The sequence below is a fragment of the Mus caroli genome, chromosome 1 (assembly GCF_900094665.2).
Source record: "Mus caroli chromosome 1, CAROLI_EIJ_v1.1, whole genome shotgun sequence".
In the NCBI taxonomy this organism is placed as follows: domain Eukaryota; kingdom Metazoa; phylum Chordata; class Mammalia; order Rodentia; family Muridae; genus Mus; species Mus caroli.
The window spans coordinates 143,690,024-143,711,276 of record NC_034570.1 but is presented as its reverse complement, the minus strand read 5'-3'; the positions used below and the strand labels follow the sequence as shown (position 1 = coordinate 143,711,276).

The 21,253-nt window shown below is 43.9% G+C and overlaps 1 protein-coding gene and 1 pseudogene across 2 annotated transcripts in view; one reads left to right on the top strand and one right to left on the bottom strand.

The window, feature by feature from the left end:
• Nmnat2 (nicotinamide nucleotide adenylyltransferase 2) overlaps window positions 1-12,638 on the bottom strand; it is a 161,229-nt gene extending 148,591 nt beyond the window's left edge. For both annotated transcript variants that reach the window (XR_003837781.1, XM_021171942.2), the window contains exon 1: window positions 12,345-12,638. Coding sequence is in view for 1 of the 2 variants with exons in the window: in XM_021171942.2 (XP_021027601.1) it covers window positions 12,345-12,429 (85 nt within the window). In the remaining variant the exon portion in view is untranslated. The remainder of the gene's footprint in view (window positions 1-12,344) is intronic.
• Window positions 12,639-17,338: 4,700 nt separating this feature from the next.
• LOC110296254 lies at window positions 17,339-18,196 on the top strand (annotated as a pseudogene).
• The last annotated feature ends 3,057 nt before the right edge of the window (window positions 18,197-21,253 follow it).

Here is a 21,253-nt window from a genome sequence, read left to right as displayed (position 1 = left end):
ATGATCACACACGTATAATACATATATATTACATTCTATATACATAGATATACACTCATAGGGAGGCATACACACACACACACAAAGAGAATTTTAATAAGGGAGAAAAAATAATATATTTACCCACTTTTTATCAACATTGTTTCCAGCAGGGAAAAAGTCATGCATTATACATCAACGCTGACTCCCTGGAGCAAAACAAGTAAATAACTTTTTAATGATGCTTAGCAAGATTGGCTCATAGTAAGTTAAGTAATTGTGACTTGAATTTATATGTATGCGATTTTATTGTCTTAGTTTTAGTTTATAATGAACGACACTATCTAAACTTTAAAACACTGCTTTATTCTAAAGACCTTGTACTTTAGCCTATGAGTCATGTGCTTCTAAATATTTATCAGCACATAAATACTTTCAAAAAAACAGCATGGATAGTTATTGATGTAGCTCAATCTCGGCACACCATGGAATGAATATTCCACTTCTCTGTGGGTACAGAGAAGAAGATTTGGGGAAATTGTTGAAATATAAAGTATTGTGAAGTCCAGCCCCTCCGTGGAGTGTCATTTAGTTGAGTAATAATAATGAGTTTTAGTTGAATAGTGTCATTTAGTTGAATAATAAGTTTTACAGCAGTAGAAAACAAGTTTAATACCAAGGATGGGAATATCTTATTTGTTTAAGGCCTCCAGGACAAATTAACAAGTGTTAAAGGAAAGGTCTTCAAACTATTTGCTTGTAAGTTAAGTGGAGAAGGTTGAAGGCATATCCAATTCTTCTGAATCATAGATATAACTAGGGTCACATGAACTCGGGGAACAGAAGAATGGCAGATACATCTGCTGAGGGTCAGCAAGGCACAGGACTGAGTACGGGGTGAGTGTGGCTTCTCACCAGGCAAGTGGGGAGTTTTGTGGCTAATATTTAAAAGTTTGTATAGCAGTATATTTCATTGCTAGAGGTGGTTCGTACAACGCACCGTGATTTCATTTCAGAAAAATCAATAAATAAAATCATGATAAAAAGAAAAAGAAACTCCTATTTCAAAAATAACAAAGAAAAAAACATTTAAATATTTATAATGCACAGTCGCATATCTCAGTTGGGGGTGGCTAGTAGGAGAAATGCTTACATCTGGGGTGCAGGTCCTGTGACTGGGAGGGGCAACCCCAGCATCTCCCCTCTAGGGCTCAATAAAAGCACTGGATTGAGAGTAATCATTCTTGCTGCCAAGATTGACAGCTTGAGTTTGATCCCTGGGGTCCACAGGGTGGAGAGCGAGCGAGCTAGCATGCATAAGTTGTCCTCTGACCACCACATGCTTCTGTCATACATGCACTTGTACACATGCACACGCGCACACACACACAAATGCCATTTTAAACATTAATAAAACTGCTGAGCTTTGTCTGAAGCCCTTGGCACCTCTAGCTGCCTGGTTTTTGCCTCCTCTCTCTCTCCTTCCATTATGCCCATTCACTCACAGTCTTCCTTCTAGCCAGCCTCCTGGAAATTCTTTAGCATGCCACACTGTTGCCTTTACACTTAGCCTGCTGTCACCCCCAAATGCCGGTCTCCACCTTTCCACCACCACCCCCGGGGCATCCAACGTTCAAACTCAGATGTTCATAGCTACTCTTACCCAGGCCCACAGGCTAAGGCTGAGCCTTCTACTCTGGCAGCCAACCCCAGTGCCCTCCAGGCCTGCCTGCTGTCCCTTTATGGCAGAGAAAACCAAGATCTAGGGATCAGATGACTAGTGATCATGTGACCTGCTGTGCTTGCTTTGCTTGTCTCTAGAGACCGTCCACAAGACGATCCTCCTGGGCACAGAGGGGAGTGTCATGGATTTCCATATTCCTAAAATCTCATGCAGTGGCTGGGTCAAATTCAGTACTCAGTAAATACACTTGGCACCATCAGTGAGTTCCAGCTTTCTAATGACTCCACCCTTTCTGACCGCAAGCCTAGTGAAGACTGGAAACAGAGGATAGAGAGCTGACTCCCTAGTCAAGAGCACTTGTTGCTCTTGCTCAGGACTTAGGCTCAATCCCCAGCACCTACACAGGGACTCGCAACCATCAGTAACTGTAATCCCAGGGTCTCGGATGCTTCTGTTCTCCGAGGGCACCGGGCACACCTACGGTGCTCAGACATGTGTTCAAGCAGAGCACTCGCGGATGATGCTACTTTCTCGTCTGTTAACCCATTCATTCAACAGACATTGGCTGAACAGGCACTGTCCCAGGCACTGTGCTAGGGGCCCATAGACATCGGAGGTTCTAGACACTGGGCAACAAATGAGACATGGGTCTTCCAGGCGGAGCTAAGTATGGATAAGAATGAGGTAGGTGGGGCAGGAGAGATGGCTTAGAGGTTAAGAGCACTGACTGCTCTTCCAAAGACTGCTCTTCCAAAGGTCCTGAGTTCAATTCCCAGCAACCACATGGTGGCTCACAAGTGCCAGTGCACTAGCACTCCTGTGTGTGATGAGATACTGTCTATTACTCAACCAGGAGCTCAGGAATCCATCATGGATGGCTAGTTAAGGGGCTTCTGGAATTCACCTGGTTTCACTCACCAGACACAGCCACCACACCCACCTCACTTTTGAAATTCTGAAAGTTAAAAGAAAAAAAAAAAGGCTTAGATACATAGACTATGATCAAATCAAGAAATAGTTCCTCATTTCAAAACTCTAAGAAAAGCAGCCTTCTGGGTCACAGCCCATAGATGTTTAAACGAATCCCAAATGGGACCCGGGGCTGAAGGTGAGAAATATTTGGCTACAGGCAAAGGGCTCTGATGCATAAAGGCCAAGGATTAACTCAAAAGCAGACGTGTGGTGAATCCGAGACGTTTCTGGAAGTACTCGCCCATGATGCATCTGGGGACTTCGCTAGAGACCACACAATTGTCGCACTGTGCACTGTGCACGTCATTAGTCCCTGTCACACTGATACATGCTGTCTGAAACACCTTGGGCAGATCCAAGCCAGTCCCATGCTGTGGGGCTGCTGCATACAGAAACATAACGATTTAATTACAGAAAGCAAAGGCTTCCCAGGTCTTCTTGTCATGCTTCTGTGTGTAAGCGCCAACATTGTATCTATTTGCACTGTATTGCATTCGAACTTTTTATTTAATATATTGCTGTTTGGGGTTGCTGGCTTGAGTTTCATAAAATACTGTTAAATGAATTTTTGGCTTGGGGGTTATGTTCTAGTTTGCTTTCCATTGCCATGATGTATCCCATAACCAAAAGCAGCTGAAGAAATAGAGAGTTTACTTAAGCTTACAAGTTACAGTCTGTCATGGAGGGAAGGCAGGGCTCAATGCAGGCACTGAAGCAGAGCTACAGAGGAAACTGTCCACAGGCTTGCACCCGCTGGCTCGTTCACCTGCCCCCGCATGGTACTGTCCACTAGGGTGTCCCCATACCAATCGGCACTCAAGAAAATGCCCCATAGACACAGACATAGACCAAGGGGGTGGCGCCAATTTTTCGGTTGAAACTCTCTCTTCAGGTATGCCAAGTTGACAAGCAAGCCCAACCATCACAGATTAGGGCAGGACTTCCAACCATTCCTGATATGGCCTAAACTTCTGCCTGTGTGTGTGGGGGGCACGTGAAGCAGAATTCTGAGTACCACTGACCATAAAATTAAAGCAGCAATAACTCTCAGAAACATGAAGATGTTCTACACCTCTTAGTATCAAATACTCAGTCAGGATTTAACTCCTTGTTTTTGTTTGTCTGGTTGCTTTTTTTATTATTGTTATTTCCTGGCTTAGTTTTATTTTGTGTTTTTTAGATAGCTTCTCATGTAGCCCAGATTGGCTTCAAACTTATTTTGTAGCTGAGGATAGCCTTGAACTTCTGGCCTTTCCCCATGTGATGCCTGAGTGCACCATCAAACTAGGTTTATTTGGTGCTGCAGATCAAACCCAAAGCCTCCTGAATGGTATGCAGACACTCTACCAAGTGAAAGACAGTCTTAATTCCTTATGTAAAAACAAAAAACATTAACATGAAAATTCTCTTTCATCTATGTAATAATAAAATTCATATTTATTATATTTGTATATTTATATTTAAATATATTTATATATTTATTATATTTATATACATTATAGATAATTATAATTTGTCATAATAAAGTGACAAAAATACATGTATACTAAAGAGTTGTTTTAGAATAAATTTCTCTGATTTATTATCAGTAAATGTTTGGTGTGTATGTGTGTGTGTAATACAAATATATATACACATATATGTATATATACATATATAATATATATACATGCTAGGGTTAGGGTTATTTAACCCTATTTATATTATATAAATATATTTATATAATTGGGATTGGGTAAAAAAATTGTCTTTAGGTAAAAAAACAGCTGCAAATAGAAAATTTTTCAGGAGCCCTGTTGTAGACTGTCTTGGCTTAGGATGAATTCTGCATAGGAGATTTGCTTCTTACAAGCAAGTCCTGTCCACACTGAGGCAGCCACTCCACTCAGCAAGAAAAAGCACATCAAGCTACCTGAGTTTACTGGCCCAGTCTTCCTGTATCATGAGCACACACGGCTCCTGCCCCAGAAGCATCTGTGAGAGCCCCACGGAGAACCCTTAGTAGACCCTCAGCTTAGCCTGTGTTTGGTGGAACTGCCTGGTCCTGCTTGATGGTGCTACCCCACCGTCTTGGGAAGGACATGTTTTTGAGAATTTTGTGACCTATATATCAGTTGCTCCCATTTCACAGCCTTCACTTTAAAAAAAAAAAATCAATTTAAGATCTTGGTTATCTTCCAATTTCATACTAAAAAAAAAAAAAAAAAAAAAAAAACAAAAAAAAAACCTTTTGATCTTTTTAATTTCCTTAATGCTGACGAACTTCAGCATTGTTCATGTGTGAAGCACTTTGAAGAATGCATTTGGAGCTGCCTGGGAGTGTTCCATAGAGCAAGCAGACATACCAGGCCACAGAGGGACTCGGAACTTAACTGTTTATTTCTCCTGTTTTAGTGCTTGGTAAGAGTATGAATTTCTTTAAAATTTGAAGGAAAATCTACTCATGTTCACTTTGTCCACCAGCTAAAACCTGCTTCTCCTCTGGTGCTTTTGATTATGTGCCCCGGAGAGGCACATACAAACCAGCAAACACGAACTTCTGTTTACTCCCCCAGGGACTTTCAGAGGAACTACGTGTCCTTCTGAATAGCAGCAGCCAGGGCAGATGCCCATCTGCTGGCTTGATTCTGTGTTGTTGAAATGTGTGTCTAAGAAATTGCCACGTCTTCTCCCTTCACCAGCCTCCTATGTTCAACATTCTATTCCAAGCGTTAGAGAGACTGCTCGGGGGTTCAGAGTGCTTGCTGCTCTTCCAGAAGACATGGGTTTGGTTCCCATGTCAGGCAGCTCACAACCACCCAAAACTTGAAGTCTAGGGTAACCTATGCCTCTTCTGGCCTCTGAAGCACATACATACATACATACTACATGCATACATACATACTACATACATACATACATACATACATACATACTACATACATACATACAAATAAAAATATAAACTCTTAAAAATACAATTAAGTCGGGCAGTAGTGGCCTTTAATCCCAGCACTTGGAAGGCAGTGGCAGGTGGATCTACAGAGTGAGTTCAAAACCAGCCTGGTCTCCAGAGTGAGTTCCAGGACAGCCAGGACTACACAGAGAAACCTTGTCTCAAAAAACAAAAACAAAACCAAACAAACAAAATATACAATTAAGAATTGATTTAAAAGATATGAATATTTTCTTTACTTAAAAACAATACAGTGTCCCTTCACTACCATTGGGGCGGGGGTGGGGTGGGGTATCTGGCTTCTTTAACACGAGTCACAAGTTCTCACAACTGACTAGATCTCACCTGCCTCTCTAGCATGTCTCCTCCCTGTACCCTTTCTCTTAAGGCATCTTGAATTTTTGGTGATTCCGACCCCTGATGACTGTTTCATTGTCTCGGTCCATGAGAGTGCTCAGCCCCTCTGCCTGGCACAGACTTTATACTGTCCTTTATTTCCTATTTATTCAGCAACTATGGTGGGACACCTTCTCTGCGCTAGATACTAGGAAATAGTGACTAAATCGCACACCGTTTCTCTCCTTATAGAAATTCAATTATAGCGTGGAGTTGGAGGTGAAATGGGAGCTATGTCACAGAGACAGCATCAGGTGGTAAGAAAGCAAATGTCAGGGAAGCCAGACTTATTTAGGAGTCAGCGGGGGTTCTCTTGAGAAAGTACTGTTGAAATGAGGATCTAAATAAAGGTATCAGTAGAAGTAAAGAGTGGGAAGGGAAGAGAATGCTGGGGGAGGTGGCAGAAATGTTCTGAGCGTACAGGAAAACTGGAAAAACAAGGCCCTCTCTTGATCTGAGCAGGAGATAGCTCTACTGGTATATTTTGTTGTTGGGTTGCGTTACCACCGAAGAGCTAGCTGTGAGATTCTCCTCCTCGTCCTTGTTGCCAGCTAAGTGCCGACGGCTCCCTCTTTCAGCAGTAAGAGTGGTTCTCAGTATCATTCTTGCAGTCACAGGCATGGGTATGAAAGGGTATTGTGGATTCAAGTCTGGACATTGGAAAACTGCTTCCTTCTGGATTTTCACATATACCCCTGTTCAAACGACACACCTGTACTTCTGCTTTGCTATTTGTAATGAACTATAGAAATGATCCCTGAAAGTAGATTTGTAAAATGAGTTATACTATGTTCTAGGTTAGCCAGACATAGTGCAACATAGCTGTGAATCCCAGCACTCAAGATGCTAAGGCAGAAGGGTGGTAAGTTCAAGACTAGCCTGAGCTGTATATCAAGTTGTAGCACAGCCTATGCTACATAGTGAGAACTTGACTCCAGCTCTCCCACTGCTGCCCTCTCCCTTATCCCAAATCTCTTTTGTCTCACAGGATAGCAAGCAAATCCGTAGTATGGAGTACAATGTTGTGTTTAGTGAGCATTTAATACTGTGAATATTTCAAGCACATTGAATGCTCCCCCACCCCCAGGATAAGTAAGGTCTTGTGCAGCTCTAGCTGACCTGCAACACCCTATGTTGACAAGGCTGGCCTCTTAAAAGGCTTTCTTACTTTCTGGTAGTTATCATTGGCCCTCGAGTTCATTTCAGCTGTAACAACAGAGGCTACATTCCATCTGCACCCACAGAGAGCAGAATCAGACTCTGCTCATTTCAAATGATCCGATTACTCAAAGAAAAACACACTGAAATAGAAACACTGGGAAATCTATTTTACAGTCATCAAAAGTAGCATATTATTTCTGCTCTGATTAAACCATCTCTTTCTTCTTTTATGCCCAAACTAATCGATCAACCTCTTTCTTTTCTACCCAAACTTGCTGTTTGACTACTCTATGATAGATTTACCACAAATAGATCAATATAAATATCTATTAGTATTCCTTTTTAAAAAGAGATTACACATCAGTATGCTGGAAATGGTATTTCAGTATAGTTTTCTTTAAAGTTATGAAAACTAAGAATTTACATAAAGATCCTTCAGGCTTCACATTGCCTGCTGATGCAGTGAGGTCGACCTGTGCATAGTGACATCACTAGTTCATAGTTTTACTTTGCTAAAAAACTTTGTATTCATCCCTGAGAACAGTTCAGCTGTGAATGAGGAGCTGTCAACTGTCTTCGTCACCAATACTATGTTTTCCTATGTTTCTGTAGTCTACAAATTGGATAAATAAATTCAACTCCCCTTTCAGAGTAAGAGAAAGACTCATTCTAAAATGTTTTACAGATAAACAAAACTGTACGAGGTATAATTTATACAAATGAAGAATGAGGCTTGGGGGAGGGCTTAATCAAAAGTTCGTTCTTTGCAAGGATCTGAGAACCCACATATTTTTAAAAGGGGGGGTTGGTGACACATTGCTTGTAATGTCAGCACTGGGGAGGTGGAGCCAAGCAGATCCCTGGAGATCTGAGAGGCCAGTGAGAGGCCCTATCTTAAAAGAGGTGGGTGGCTCCTAAGGATGACACCCAAGGTTGTCAGGTGGCCTTCATGTACATCTCTTCAAACACGGACTCCTGAACACACAGAAACAATACACAAACACATTTCAAAAACAGAAAAAAAGTGAGTTCTTTAGTTCTAAATGCTGATTTTGTTTGTCTGTTTATATTTTGTCTTTTCCCCCTTTGGAAAGCAACTCAATTTTAAAAATACAGGTGCTCTACTAAAGCAATTTAAGGGTTTTTTTGTTTGTTTGTTTGTTTGTTTGTTTGTTTTTAGTTTTGGGGGTTTGTTGTTGTTGGGTTTTTGTTTTGTTTTGTTTTGTTTTTGAGGTATAGTACAGTACAGATCTCATGTAGCTGGCCTTATGAAGCAGGCTGCCTTGAATTCCTGATCCTCCGGCTTCTGCATCTCAAACTCTGGGTTACAAGTACGCAATGATCAAATTTCACCTAAAGAAAGTCTGATAATATAACTATGAGCTGGGCAGCGGTGGCACACACCTTTAATCCCAGCACTCGGGAGGCAGATGCAGGCAGATTTCTGAGTTCGAGGCCAGCCTGGTCTACAGAGTGAGTTCCAGGACAGCCAAGGCTACACAGAGAAACCCTGTCTCAAACAAACAAACAAACAAAAAAGATAATATAATTATGTTAAGTACTTATGTGTTCTTGGGGAGAAAAACCTTAAAGTCATTTTTTAAAGGAAATAGTAGGTGGGTAGCTTGTCTTCTTTTCTTTTCTTTCCTTTTCCTTTCTTTCCTTTTCTTTCTTTTTTCTTTTTCTCTTTCTTTCTTTCTTTCTTTTCTTTTCTTTCTTTCTTTTTTTTGAGAAAGAGCTCCCAAGGAAACACGCCCCCTAGAGTTCAGTAAGCTGATGGTCAATCTCGTTCTAATTAGGATACACTTAAAGGGAATAGTGCTCATAAGATGACCAACCAAATTAGCTGAGCACTTCTTCCTAGCTCATGCACTGTGGCGGTGTCTGTAAGCAGGATCTGCGAGGTGAAGCTCAGGACAACTCAGAACTAGGTGTCCCTGTGTAATCCTAGCATTCAGGAGGCAGAAGCAGTAGGGTGAGGGGATCAAGTCATCCCTGACTGCACAGCCATGCTGAGGCCAGCCTAGGGCCCTTGAGACCCTGCTCAATCTCCGAAAACCAATTCCCCACTTGCAAAAGAGATGGTGCCGATATCTGTCTTGTTAGGTTGTTAATATGACAAGTTCAAAACATACATGAAGAGCCTTTAACTAGAAACTGCCACACAAAAGTAATTTATAAAGCCAAGCACGGTAGCTCATGCCTGTTCCAGTACTTGCAAAGGATGAGGCAGAAGAATTAACATGACTTTGAGACCAGCGTGGGCTAAGAGTGAGATCTATTATCAAGACATATAAAACAAAATAAAACCAATTCACAAGGAAGAGGCAGGTAGATCTCTCTGAGTTCAGGACTGGCCAGATCCACATAGTAAGTTCTAGGCCATCCAGGGCAATAAAACTGAGACAGGGTCTCCAAAAAGCATGAAATTAAAAAAACAACAAAAAAATTTATAGGGCTGCTAAAATGTCTCTGAAAGCAAAGATGCTTGTTACCAAAGCTGACAACCTGAGTTCAGTACCCAGTTCACACACAGTAGAAGGGCAGCAATTCTCACAAGTTGCCCTCTGACCTTCATATGAAAGGTGTAGCACATGCATGCACACACACGCACTCATGCACACACACATGCATACTCACACACATACACACACACATACACACACATGCATACTCACACACATACACACACACATACACACACATGCATACTCACACACATACACACATATGCATGCACACACACATACATACACATTGCATGCACACACACATGCACAATCACAAATAATAATGAAATAGATGTCAAAAAAATAATTTTCAAAATGCAACAGAAGCTCAAAGATACCAATAAGAGATTCCACAATAAACGGTTTAATATCTATATCTCATCTTCTTCTTCACATGTCTCTGTACTTTGGAAATGCCTCCATTAGGTGGTAAGCTCCTTCCACCCAGAGTGAACCCACATCACAGCCTTTTTTCTGTGTTTCTTTATGTTACACTTAATGGACACTTAAAAAGGAAGGCGTTCTTGACAGCTATTCTCGATTGGTCCTCGGTGCCAATGGGAAGTGACTAATGGCCACTGTCAAATGTCTCCATCCACAAAAATCTTCTGCTACCACCCCTGCCCCCTTTCACATGTTATCCCCAAAGCTCCGGGAGAACTGTCTGGTCAGCATCCCCTGAGTAACCGGCTTTATCGCTGCTACCGAACTCTCCAGCTGCAGTACCATGCCCTTGCTCTCAATCAAAATCAAAATCTGACCCACTTCTAATCCTACAGCAAGTGGGATTTTCCACATCCTTAGTCCCTGAACAAAAGGAGGAGCACCCACTCTCCCACTAAAGATTCCTAAAGCTAAAGAGTTCCCAAGGAAGCTGGCTCCTGCCTGGCCAAGGGGGGGGGGGACGACACAATATTAGCATACGACTGCCAACGACTGCCAGACTGCCAACGGAAAGTGAGCCATGAGGAGGAAGAGTAGAAGAGAAGGCACTGAACTCACAAGAAGGTTAAAAGTGGTGGCTGCCCAGGTTGCTGCTACTTCAGAAGACTGGGGGTGTGGCCTACCTTGCTGCTGGTTTACCTTAATGTTGTTTACCTAAAGCACCCTGTTTAACAGGCAAGTTGGCGACATTTCTGAATAAACACTTTTATTTTGTTTTGTGTAACTGTTTTTTTTTTTTTAAGAATAAACACTTTTAAAAGCTTACAGAATAAAGCAGAAGGAATGGCTGCTTCTTAGGCGTCCTAACTTTCCCGTTCCATAAGGTGGCTACTGGACCTGTCCTGTGTGCAGGGTAGTTTTACAATGTTGTCCTGTTAGCCGTAAGGCCCAGTGCAGAATAATCTTTTAGGGTTAGAGGAAAGAGTTTTGGCTTATACATTTGGGGTGGTCTTCACGGATATGCTGTGGCTTTCATTAAACAGCCTAGGAAAGCTCTGGCCGTCCTCCAGACCTGGGCAAACACGTGTGCCCGCAGACAGTAGCAGCGCTCTGCGTTTCAGCACCACCGCCTGTGGAGAGCGCCTCACCGCAGGGCCGGGTCAGGGACTCTCACCCTGCCCTTCTCCCATCCCCAGAGCCCTGGTTCTCCCTTACTCATTTCCTTGAGTCCCAGGGGAAAAGAAAAATCACCCCAACCTATAACTTCTCAATTTCTGCTTTTAAAGTGACCCCGCGTCCCCCTCTCAGGGGTCTAAACGCGCGCACACCCTGCGCCTTTGGGTCCTAAAGCAGCAGCCTTCGAGCGGTGTGGCTTCCGCACCGGCGGAGAGAAATTTCAACCTGCGTGGACAATCACCTCGTGCACGCACCCAGACGCTGGAGCTTTCCCCCTCTCGCTGTACGTCCCGAACCTCAAAAAAAACAAACTCGTGAAGACACGTCCCTACCCCACACACGAGCTTTCACGCACATCCAAATATCCATCTTCACACTCACCACAAGGATGCCGGTTGTCATCGCCGCCCTGGGCAGAACCTTGGCCAACTTGGGCCAGGATCCATCTCACCGGCTAGTGGACCACCTCCAGAAGCAGTCGCCCCGCCCCCTCCCCTTTCCAAGGCAGCCGGAGTCAAACCTCGGCGGGGCAGTGGTACCCCTCCCTCGCCATTAGCCAACATCCACCGCTCTGGGCCACCAAAGCTACAATCTCCAAACATTGTCCGTTGAGCCTCCCGGAACCGCCAGCCAAGCCCAGTAGTAGTCTCCTTGAAGCCCCAGTCCCTGCCACTGGTGTGTCGTGTGCGAGCGTTTGTGTCTCCGAGGCACATTTAACTCCTTCGAGCTTTCTGCCCATCCTAAACAAACAGCACGTTATCTTCAACCCCTCTCTTTCCTTCTTCGCACCCCAACCTCTGCCCCATCCCCACCCTTGCCCGCCAAGTACTCAAACCACCGCACTCCAGGGCTCTAACCAGGAGCCCCCACCCCGCCCCAGAGGACACTCACCCCCCAGCCCCGCACCTCCCCCATCCCTGGCCCTCGGCGAGGCGATCTGGCCCCATGCTAGAGAAGCCTGGAAAAAACGCAGTTTGCGTCGGCTCGTGCTAGCGGGGATAGCTGGGGCTGACCTGGCATCAGCCTGATCAGCCGGCGCACCCCTCCGGAGGGGCGCACGCCTTCCTGCTCAATCGCCTTGGAAAACCCTGATATTGGCGAGAGTAGAGCAGCGGAAGCAGCCTCCGGGGTGGGCGGGAGGACTCACCGAACATCTGAATGTGCCCTTTAGTGATGGGATTGAAGCTGCCGCAGGCCAGCAGGATAACGTGGGTCTTTGTGGTCTCGGTCATGATGGGGTGAGGTCCCTCGCACTGATCCAGGGGTTGCCTCTTTTTGTGTCTCGATATGTCTGCAGACGGAGAAAGGAAGGCGAGGCTCCGGCGGTGGATGCTGTGGACTCCAAGGAGCCGCTCTAGACGCAAACCGCGTCACTCCCCGCCTCCCTTTAACGCTTACCTCTCCGGCTCGATCCAAGGCTGCTTTTGTATTGCTCTCCCCTTGGCTCAGCTTAGTCCTACTTCCTCTCTAGCTTCTTTTGCGTCACTGGTCTTGGTGCCTGACCCTATTGTTTCTACCCTCTCCACCCCACCTCACTGCATCTTAGTTTATCTACAAGGAAAGGAGATACCGGTGCCCTTGCATCCTTACAGCGTGGTTGCTGGCTATGTTCTCTCTGTGTCAAATTTCGTTTTCCTCTCTCACTTTTTCTCTCCCTGTCTATATTCCCTAACATATCCGACTTCAAAAATGTTTGATTTTATGAATTTTCTTTCTCATGAGCTTTAATATTTAAAGTGACAAATGATAGGTTTTCTTTTCAATAGTGTTCATTTCGGATTTTTTGTTTTGTTTTGTTCTCCTCCCTTATTTAGTGATTCTAAACTATTGACTGGAATCCAAATCTTGACCTGTGGCTACTAAGAAAGCCCTTCTGCTAATGTTGGTCCTTTGTGTGGGTTGAATTATGGGTTTGGGCGGATATGAATGGGAAATTAGTAAGGCTAGGTATTACAAAATTCCTACATCAGCTGTCCAAGTTGAGTCAGTCACCACTCTATGCTTACTTCTTGATGCTCACTCTCTATTGGATGCTGCTGTGGACCCCGCATGATAACTGAATTAACTCACTCTCTGACAGAGCAGATTGGACGAATCTGAGAAAGCCTCTCTGGCTTAGACGACATTTAAGGCAGGCCTATTTAGACAAGAAGTTGTTGGTACAGAGACCAGGAGAACGGCTTCCTGTGCTTGTGAACATGAAAGGAGGGCCATATAACCAAAAGTCCTGGACAGGTGGGCAAACAGTAGTAGAGAAATGTGCACCCACTCATCATATGGGTTTAGGATAATGGACCAGAAGTTCTTATGAATCACTGACTTACAGTGGAATAACAAAAGAAGGCCATTGAAATTGTTAGACAGAGAGCACCATGTAATTGACGTTTTATGAGATCTCTGAGTGTGGAGGAAAAGAAAGAAAATAAGAATTAGGAGAAAGTTGGCAGCCTTGGGCAGGTGGTCCTGTCCTGGGACTCCCTACACTTCTGGGTGTAGAGAGTCAGCAGTGGAGAGATGAGGCAGGGCAGGTTAGATACCATAAATTTTGTAGCTTTTAGTCTTTGCGGATGAATGGGATATAGAGACGTTTGGGAAAACGCCTTAAAATTTGAGTTTAGTAAATGAATGGGCTAAGACTCTGAAAAATGAATAGGGGGAAAGGAAAGGTTTGAAGACCGGACAACTGTTCTGTTTGGATGCGTTACAGAACCAGTAATTAGCTTTCTGATTCAGAAGCACAAGTATTGCTTTCTTGGACTAACAGTTCTTGCAAGAGTCACTAACAGTCCTTGCAAGAGTCAGCTCTCTCCTTATGCATTGTGGGAACTAGTTGTTGAACCCGGGCTATCGGCCTTGATAGTGAGTACCTTTGCCTGTTCAGCCACCGCACTAGCACTGCTCCTTATTTCTTATCTAAGAGTTGTGGCAGGCATGCAGTTCATATTTCTTAATTTTTGCTGAATAGTAAATCAATTCCTACTGTGGAGAAGTTTTCTAGTTTATTACTTTGTATGTGTGCAAGTGTGCATATACACACATGCACGTGCACACACACACATACACACACACACACACACACACACACACAAATATTACAGCACTACCACAGAGCTCAGAGGACAACCTGCAGCTGTCATTCCTCTCCTCTTTAAATGTGGGTCCCTGGGATAGAACTCAGACCATCAGCCTTGGTGACACCTGCTTTACCTGATAAGCCAAAGTACTGACCCCAAAGTTTCTGGTTTCAATATAAGAGTCTTAAGAGCCAGTGTAATTCATACAGAAGTTTGTGTCTTCTCTAACACAAGATGCAAATGGGTGGGGTAGAAAGAGCAAGAGATGTTAGAAGCTGGGCAATTAACATAATTATAATTAAGCAATAAATATTTATTGAATGCCTGCCATATACCAAGCACTGACTTAAGGGTTGTGAACAAGGTTGCTGCTTTAATCAGTTCACACTCTAGGCAAAAACAACAGAGCATTAAAAAAATGAATAGATGCATTAGTAATCGGAATATCTAGAAACATAAAGCAAGGAAAGAAACAGAAAAGGAATCAGTCCTCTTTTGAGGGGGTCAGGGGCAGGCAGGCTCTTTGCTGAGACAGTGTCTGAGCAGGAACTTCAGTCACAGAAAGGGTCATGTAGCATGAGCCTTTGGGGATGGGCACACTAGGCAGAATGGGAAGTAGAAAGGGTCTGAGGGGCAAGACCCTATGGGGTGGTCAACATACTGCCGCAGTGTGGCTGAAAAGGAAGGAATACAGAAAGAATTGAGGAATGATCCGCAATGTAGGACAGGGCATGCAGAGCCTTGCAGGCTCTGGGCGGGGCTCTGGTTGTTTAGGCAAGCAAGATGGGAAGGCGTAGAAGTGATTTTGAAGAGAAAAGTGACATGAGCTGGCTCACATTTGCAGAGATCGGTTTGGCAGGAGACATATATTTTGGAGTCGCTAGTATAGATTATTTTTAAAGTCATGGGATCGAATGAGGTCATCTAGGGAGAAGCAGATACAGACAGGAGGCCCTCAGAATCGGCCCAGAGCACAACAAAGTAATAGCAGTGGCTACGTTCATTATACACCCAGAAAGCCTGGGAGTATGCACTGTTTAATTTACTTCACATAAGTCTCTATGTGCATCCCATTTTAGAGAGTTGCATATAGAGGCACGGAGAAATGAATGGTCTGAGTTCAGCCAGCTGGTATGTTCCAAGCCAGCCAGCTGCACCCACTGGTAGTTTTGATCAAAGTCTTGGTGCTACATCCAGCACCACATCTCCTTTTGGTTTGTTTCTGTGCCAGAACAATCACATTTGGACATTTGGTTTAGCTCAATTTTTGTTTGTTTCCATCTTTTCTTTTTTCCTTTCTTTCCTATTGTTTTTGGAGGAGGAGAGCAGAGTGGGAGGGTCTCCTTAATTCAAGCTTGCCTTGAACTGTGGTGGATCCGAGGATGGATGATCTTGATCTCCTGACTCTACTGCCTCCAGTTCCCAAGTGCTGGGATATAGGCATGGGCTGCTATGTCCAATTACCAGCTTCATTTCATCATAATATATGATGAGGATGACAACAACGATGATGACAACGATGATAACAACGATGACGACAGTGGTAATGGCGGTGGTGTGTGGTTGAAATTGGTTCCCTCCTTCTACCTTTCTGTGGGTTCAAGGATCACATTCAAGTTCCCAGTCTTGTATGGCAAGCACCTTTTCCAGCTGAGACATCTATTGGTCCTAGACCACATTTTAAAAATAAAGATAATAGTACCAACCAAGACACAAAGACGTGCTGATCATTGGTGTTGTAGGTAGAACCCTGAGTGGATACTGACTGTTTAGCAGAGGCTGGAGGGAAGCGTTTTTTGGTTTTGTTTTGTTTTTCTTAAGACATATTTATTTATTATATATAAGTACACTGTAGCTGTCTTCAGACACTCCAGAAGAGGGAGTCAGATCTCATTACAGATGTTTGTGAGCCACCATGTGGTTGCAGGGATTTGAACTCAGGACCTTCAGAAGAGCAGCCAGTACTCTTAACTTCTAAGCCATCTCTCTAGCCCTTGTTTTTATTTTTATCGAGACAGGATCTCAGGGTGTAGCCCTGGCTGTCCTAGAACTCACTTTGTAGACCAGGCTGGACTTGAACTCACAGAGATCTGTCTGTTTTTGCCTTGCATGTATATCTGTTCACCCTGTGTGTACCTGGTCCCTGTGGAGATCACAAGAGGGTATCAGATGCCCTAGAACAGGTGTTACAGTCTACTCTGAGCCATGGTGTGGATGCTGGGATTGGAACCTGGGTCCTCTGCAAAGAGCACACAATGCTTTAAACTGCTGAGGCAACTCTCTAGGCCCCCAGAAAGCACGTGTGTAGTCCAGTTCAATAAATACATTTTCAGTCTGGTAGGCTATGCCTTAAGTAACAGTTTAGATTCTAAACTTAGAGTGTGAACCTGGAACTGTCTTTTTTCAATTTAAAGTACCTTTTATAAATAATTAACGGTTTACATTTATTTATTGGGGAGGGACAAGGTGTGCACGTAGAAACCAAAGGACAGCTTGTGGGGACGAGTTCTCTTTTGTCTACCATGTGGTTCTGGGGGTGGGGCTCAGCTCATCAGGCTTCTGGTAAACACCCTTGTCATCTCGGTGGCTCTGGACTAGTCTCTTTCACTCTTCCTATTCTTGCACATATTCATGTATACCTAACAATGTCTGTGAGATAGACTGTGAAGACGCGGAGGCTGGGGCTAAGGATGTAACTCAGTTAGTAGGATTCCCATGCTGGGTGCATGGATGCTGGCTTTACTCCCAAGCATGATGTAAACTGAGTGTGGTATACATGCTGGGTGCAGAGCTTAGGTCAGCTCGGGATGGATGAAACTCTGCCTAGAAAACAAGGAAAGGGAAAACATAGAGGGTAGGATGTGGCTGGCTGGCTGGCTCAGCCACTTGCTAATTATACAGCTTTGGGCAAATCCTTCATCGCTAACCCTTTATTTTCTCAAGTGGAATGGTACCTATTTCTAGGTTGTTGTAATAACGACTATAACATGTAGTAGGAATGCCTAGATCCTGCCAGATAAACACATTAAAAATAATATCGCACGCTTCTTCTTCGGGAAAACACCAAATGGTGGATGATGCTGGTGCAGCGGGAAGGCCCGGAGGATCCCCGGGGCCCAGGTTTAGGAGGTCACCGCGTTGGGTGGCTCCTCGGAGGATTCCGAGCAACTGCGGTCTTACCACCTTTACGAGGCCACGGAGTTTGTGGAGGTAAAGCTGAAGACAAGGAGTGGATTCCTGTAACCAAGCTGGGCCGCCTGGTTAAGGACATGAAGATCAAGTCCTTGGAGGAGATCTACCTGTTCTCCCTGCCCATTAAGGACTCTAAGATCATTGACTTTTTCCTGGGTGCATCTCTAAAAGATGAGGTTCTGAAAACCATGCCAGTGCACTAGCAGACTCGGCTGGCCAGCGGACAAGGTTCAAGGCTTTTGTCGCTTTTGGGGACTACAATGGTCACGTTGATCTTGGTGTTAAGTGCTCCAAAGAGGTTGCCACTGCCATCCGAGTGCCCATCATCTTGGCCAAGCTTTCCGTTGTCCCTGTGCGGAGAGGCTACTGGGGGAACCAGTAGCAAGTCCCACACTGTTCCATGCAAGGCCGCTGTGGCTCTGTGCTGGTGCGTCTCATCCCTGACCCCAGAGGCACTGGCATTGTCTCTGCTCCTGTGCTCAAGAAGCTACTGATGATGGCCGGTATAGACGACTGGTACACTTCAGCCAGAGGCTGCACTGCCACCCTGAGCAACTTTGCCAAGGCCACCTTTGATGCCATCTCCAAGACCTACAGCTGCCTGACCCCGGACCTCTGGAAAGAGACTGTGTTTACCAAGACTCCTTATTAGGAATTCGCTGATCATCTTGTGAAAACCCACAGCAGAGTCTCTGTTCAGAGGACCCAGGCTCCAGCTGTGGCTACCATATAAGGGTTTTTATACAAGAAAATTAAATGAATTAAGTCTGTTTAAAAAAAAAAAAAAACTATTTCCCACTACCAGCCATAAGTTGGACACGACACTGCATGCTCTGTAAATTGCAATGTGAGTCCGAAAAGTGAGTAAGGAGTTGTTTGCTTTCTGTTTGTTGATTTGGGTTTGCTTGACGAATGTTTTCAGTGTCATAAAAACACCAATGGTTTTTTTTTAAGTGGCTTTTTTTTTTTCTATTGATAGCTACAAAGGATGCTTCTGGAAGAAACAATCAGAAGGGAATGGCTTTGAGGATGTGCCAATAATTTGTGTCTCAAGCAGAGGAAGTAAGTAGCCAAAGACATTAACCATAATGGTGATTTCAACAATGGTTATTAAGATGCAGAAACGGGAAAATATAGAATTAGGGATGCCGCTTCTTACATAATGAATGTATCTTCATATTTATAGTGCTCTATTCCTAGGGCGCTTATTTTAACTTAGGTGGTATAATTTGCTCTAATATTTCGACTTTCTGGAAGCTGGGAATTGCTTTAGGCTGAAAGGGAGTCAGTCAGTTACTCTCTCGTTGCCTGCACCTTGCGGTCCATTCCAAACAGGTGGGCCTCCAAATGGCTCCAGGAAGCTCATTCACCCAGCACTTTCCCACTCTAAACCCCGACTCTGGCGGGCAGGCTTATATGTCCATTAAGTTTGGCATGAAATATGCATGGGTAAAGTCAGCTCACGCATGCTCATTTCTCTCCTTATTTATTTATTGAAAATTATTATACATTTTCTTTTTTTCAAATTGTTTCTTAAGGTTTATTTTATTCTTAATTACAAATGTGTGCATATTTGTGCGTGTGAGTACTGGTGCCCATGGACGACACCCAGAGGCATTGAATCCCCCTGGCGGAGCAAGTCTTTAGGAGCCGCCTGCCCTGGGAGCTGGAAACTGCATTCTGTTCCTCTGAGAGGGCAGCATGTGCCATCTCTCTAGGCTTACTGCACATTCTCATAACAAATAATTCCATGTTTATGAAGCTGACTGCCAGAATGATACTAGGGATCATCTCTTGCAATGAGAGCAAACAGTTATACTCAGCATGGGGCTCGCTCAGTTCCCGGGGTCAGGTCATACGCTGAACGCGGAGGTTTTTCTGGTAGAAAGGAAACTATGATTCTGAGAAAGCCATGACATTTTAGAGTCTCTGGAGTGGCACCCTTTCCTTTATGGGACTTCTCTACATGGGAAGGCTAACAGGATTGTCACCGCCACTGGGCCCCCTGCCCCCCCCCCGCCCCCCTGCCCTGTTTCTCCTCAACACTATTATTTCATCCATGTAAAAAAGTGTTCCTATAGCAAGATTCTCCAGCTCCAAACTTCACCTCAGAGCTCACTCAAGGCTTGTCAATTTTTCTAGTGGTTCAAATCCCATTTCACAAATGAACTATGTTCCTAAATTTAAAATCTGGTCATCAGTTTTAAACACAGCACTATTACTGGTCCTACAGTGAAAGAGGAAAGTCTATATAATAATCACTGTCTGCTACTAATGCGTTTCTTTATCCAATCGAGGTATCTACCAGTCTTTTCTCTCCTGCTTTTCTCAGATATCTGGGATAATACAAACAAGAGGCTGAAAAATACTGATATTTCTATTTTCCCAAGAGCAGGAATGGAGCTAAAGAAATCAGTTCCAGGAGACTTGGAAAGAAGTATCATTGATTAAGGAATAAAATTATTCCCTGAAATGTCATCTGAGAATATCTCTGCCTCCTGCCTTTAAGTTACCATAATGCAAAACACAGACTCAAGGGAGTAGTAAATAAAGGACGGGGAAGTTAAAATACAAAGCATTTTTCCCATTAAGTCAATACTTGTGATGTAGTTAAGTCAGACCTAACCTATTGCAACCTTTGGTTTTTTTTATGGCCTAGTCTGAACATGACCTCTGGCTTGCTCACTCTGGATGTCTCTGCAGAGAGAATCCTTTCAGCTCAACTCACATTCCACAACCATCCTGGTCGCAGCACTCCCAAATAGCTCTACCTCCACACATCTCTCGTGTGGCAAGGATTTATGCCACATGCTCCTTGTGGCCCTTTATGGTGGCGACTTAGAAAAGCTCGGATGGAAGGGTTGTCCTAAAAGAGAATCAATGTCATATTTATGAAAAGTATTTTATCTTTAATATGTGTTTGCGTGTGTTTATGTATGTATGTGTGTGTGTATGTATGTGTGTATGTATGTATGCGCCATTACCCCAGAAGAGGATGTCAGATCCCCCTGGAGCTGGGTTTATAGATTGCTCTAAGCTCCTGACATAGGTGCTGGAAGCCAAGCTTGGATCTTCTACAGGAGCAGTACATACCCTTAACTCAGGCCCTTGGCACTGTCTCTAAACAACATTGCAGAATTCGAGGGCCACCAAGGCAAAGGCACCTTCTTTTTCCCCACCCAAAGCCTGAAATTGGAATAATGTTAAGTAATTATGTGGGTATGTGCTCTCAAAGACAAGCAGACGAGACAGCACTGCTGTCCTAAGAAAATAGCTTGCTTATTAAAGGATTTTTTTTTTGTTTTCTAAACAAGTTGAATAAATATAAAATAAAAGCAGGTGGAATGAGGCTGAAGTTGGAGGATTATGATTTCAAGTCTTGAATATACACTGAAACTTAGTCTTAAAAAAATCAATACCGTAAGATTAGATGAACAAGTTGTAACAAAGAGAATAAGGAAACATTAAGGAGAATGTACAGATCACAACCAAGAGCTTACTTAGCTTCTTAGTCAATCACCTGCTGAAAGCCATATCCAGAATGATATCGCTGTATCTTTCTACCACTCTGCAATTCCTCTTCATTAAAGCCTGGTTACTCTTCTTTAGTCTCAGCTATTGCCAATACTTCAGGCAAAGGAATATCTTCAAAGGTACAAGTCAGATTATACCAGACTTTAAGTCTTCCGGTAGTTCTTAAGTATCCTCATGTAGCTGTCCAGCAGCCATGGATGAACTGGGTTAACTGAAAGGGAGGCTGGAAATGAAAAGGATGGGGAGCCAGAGAAGG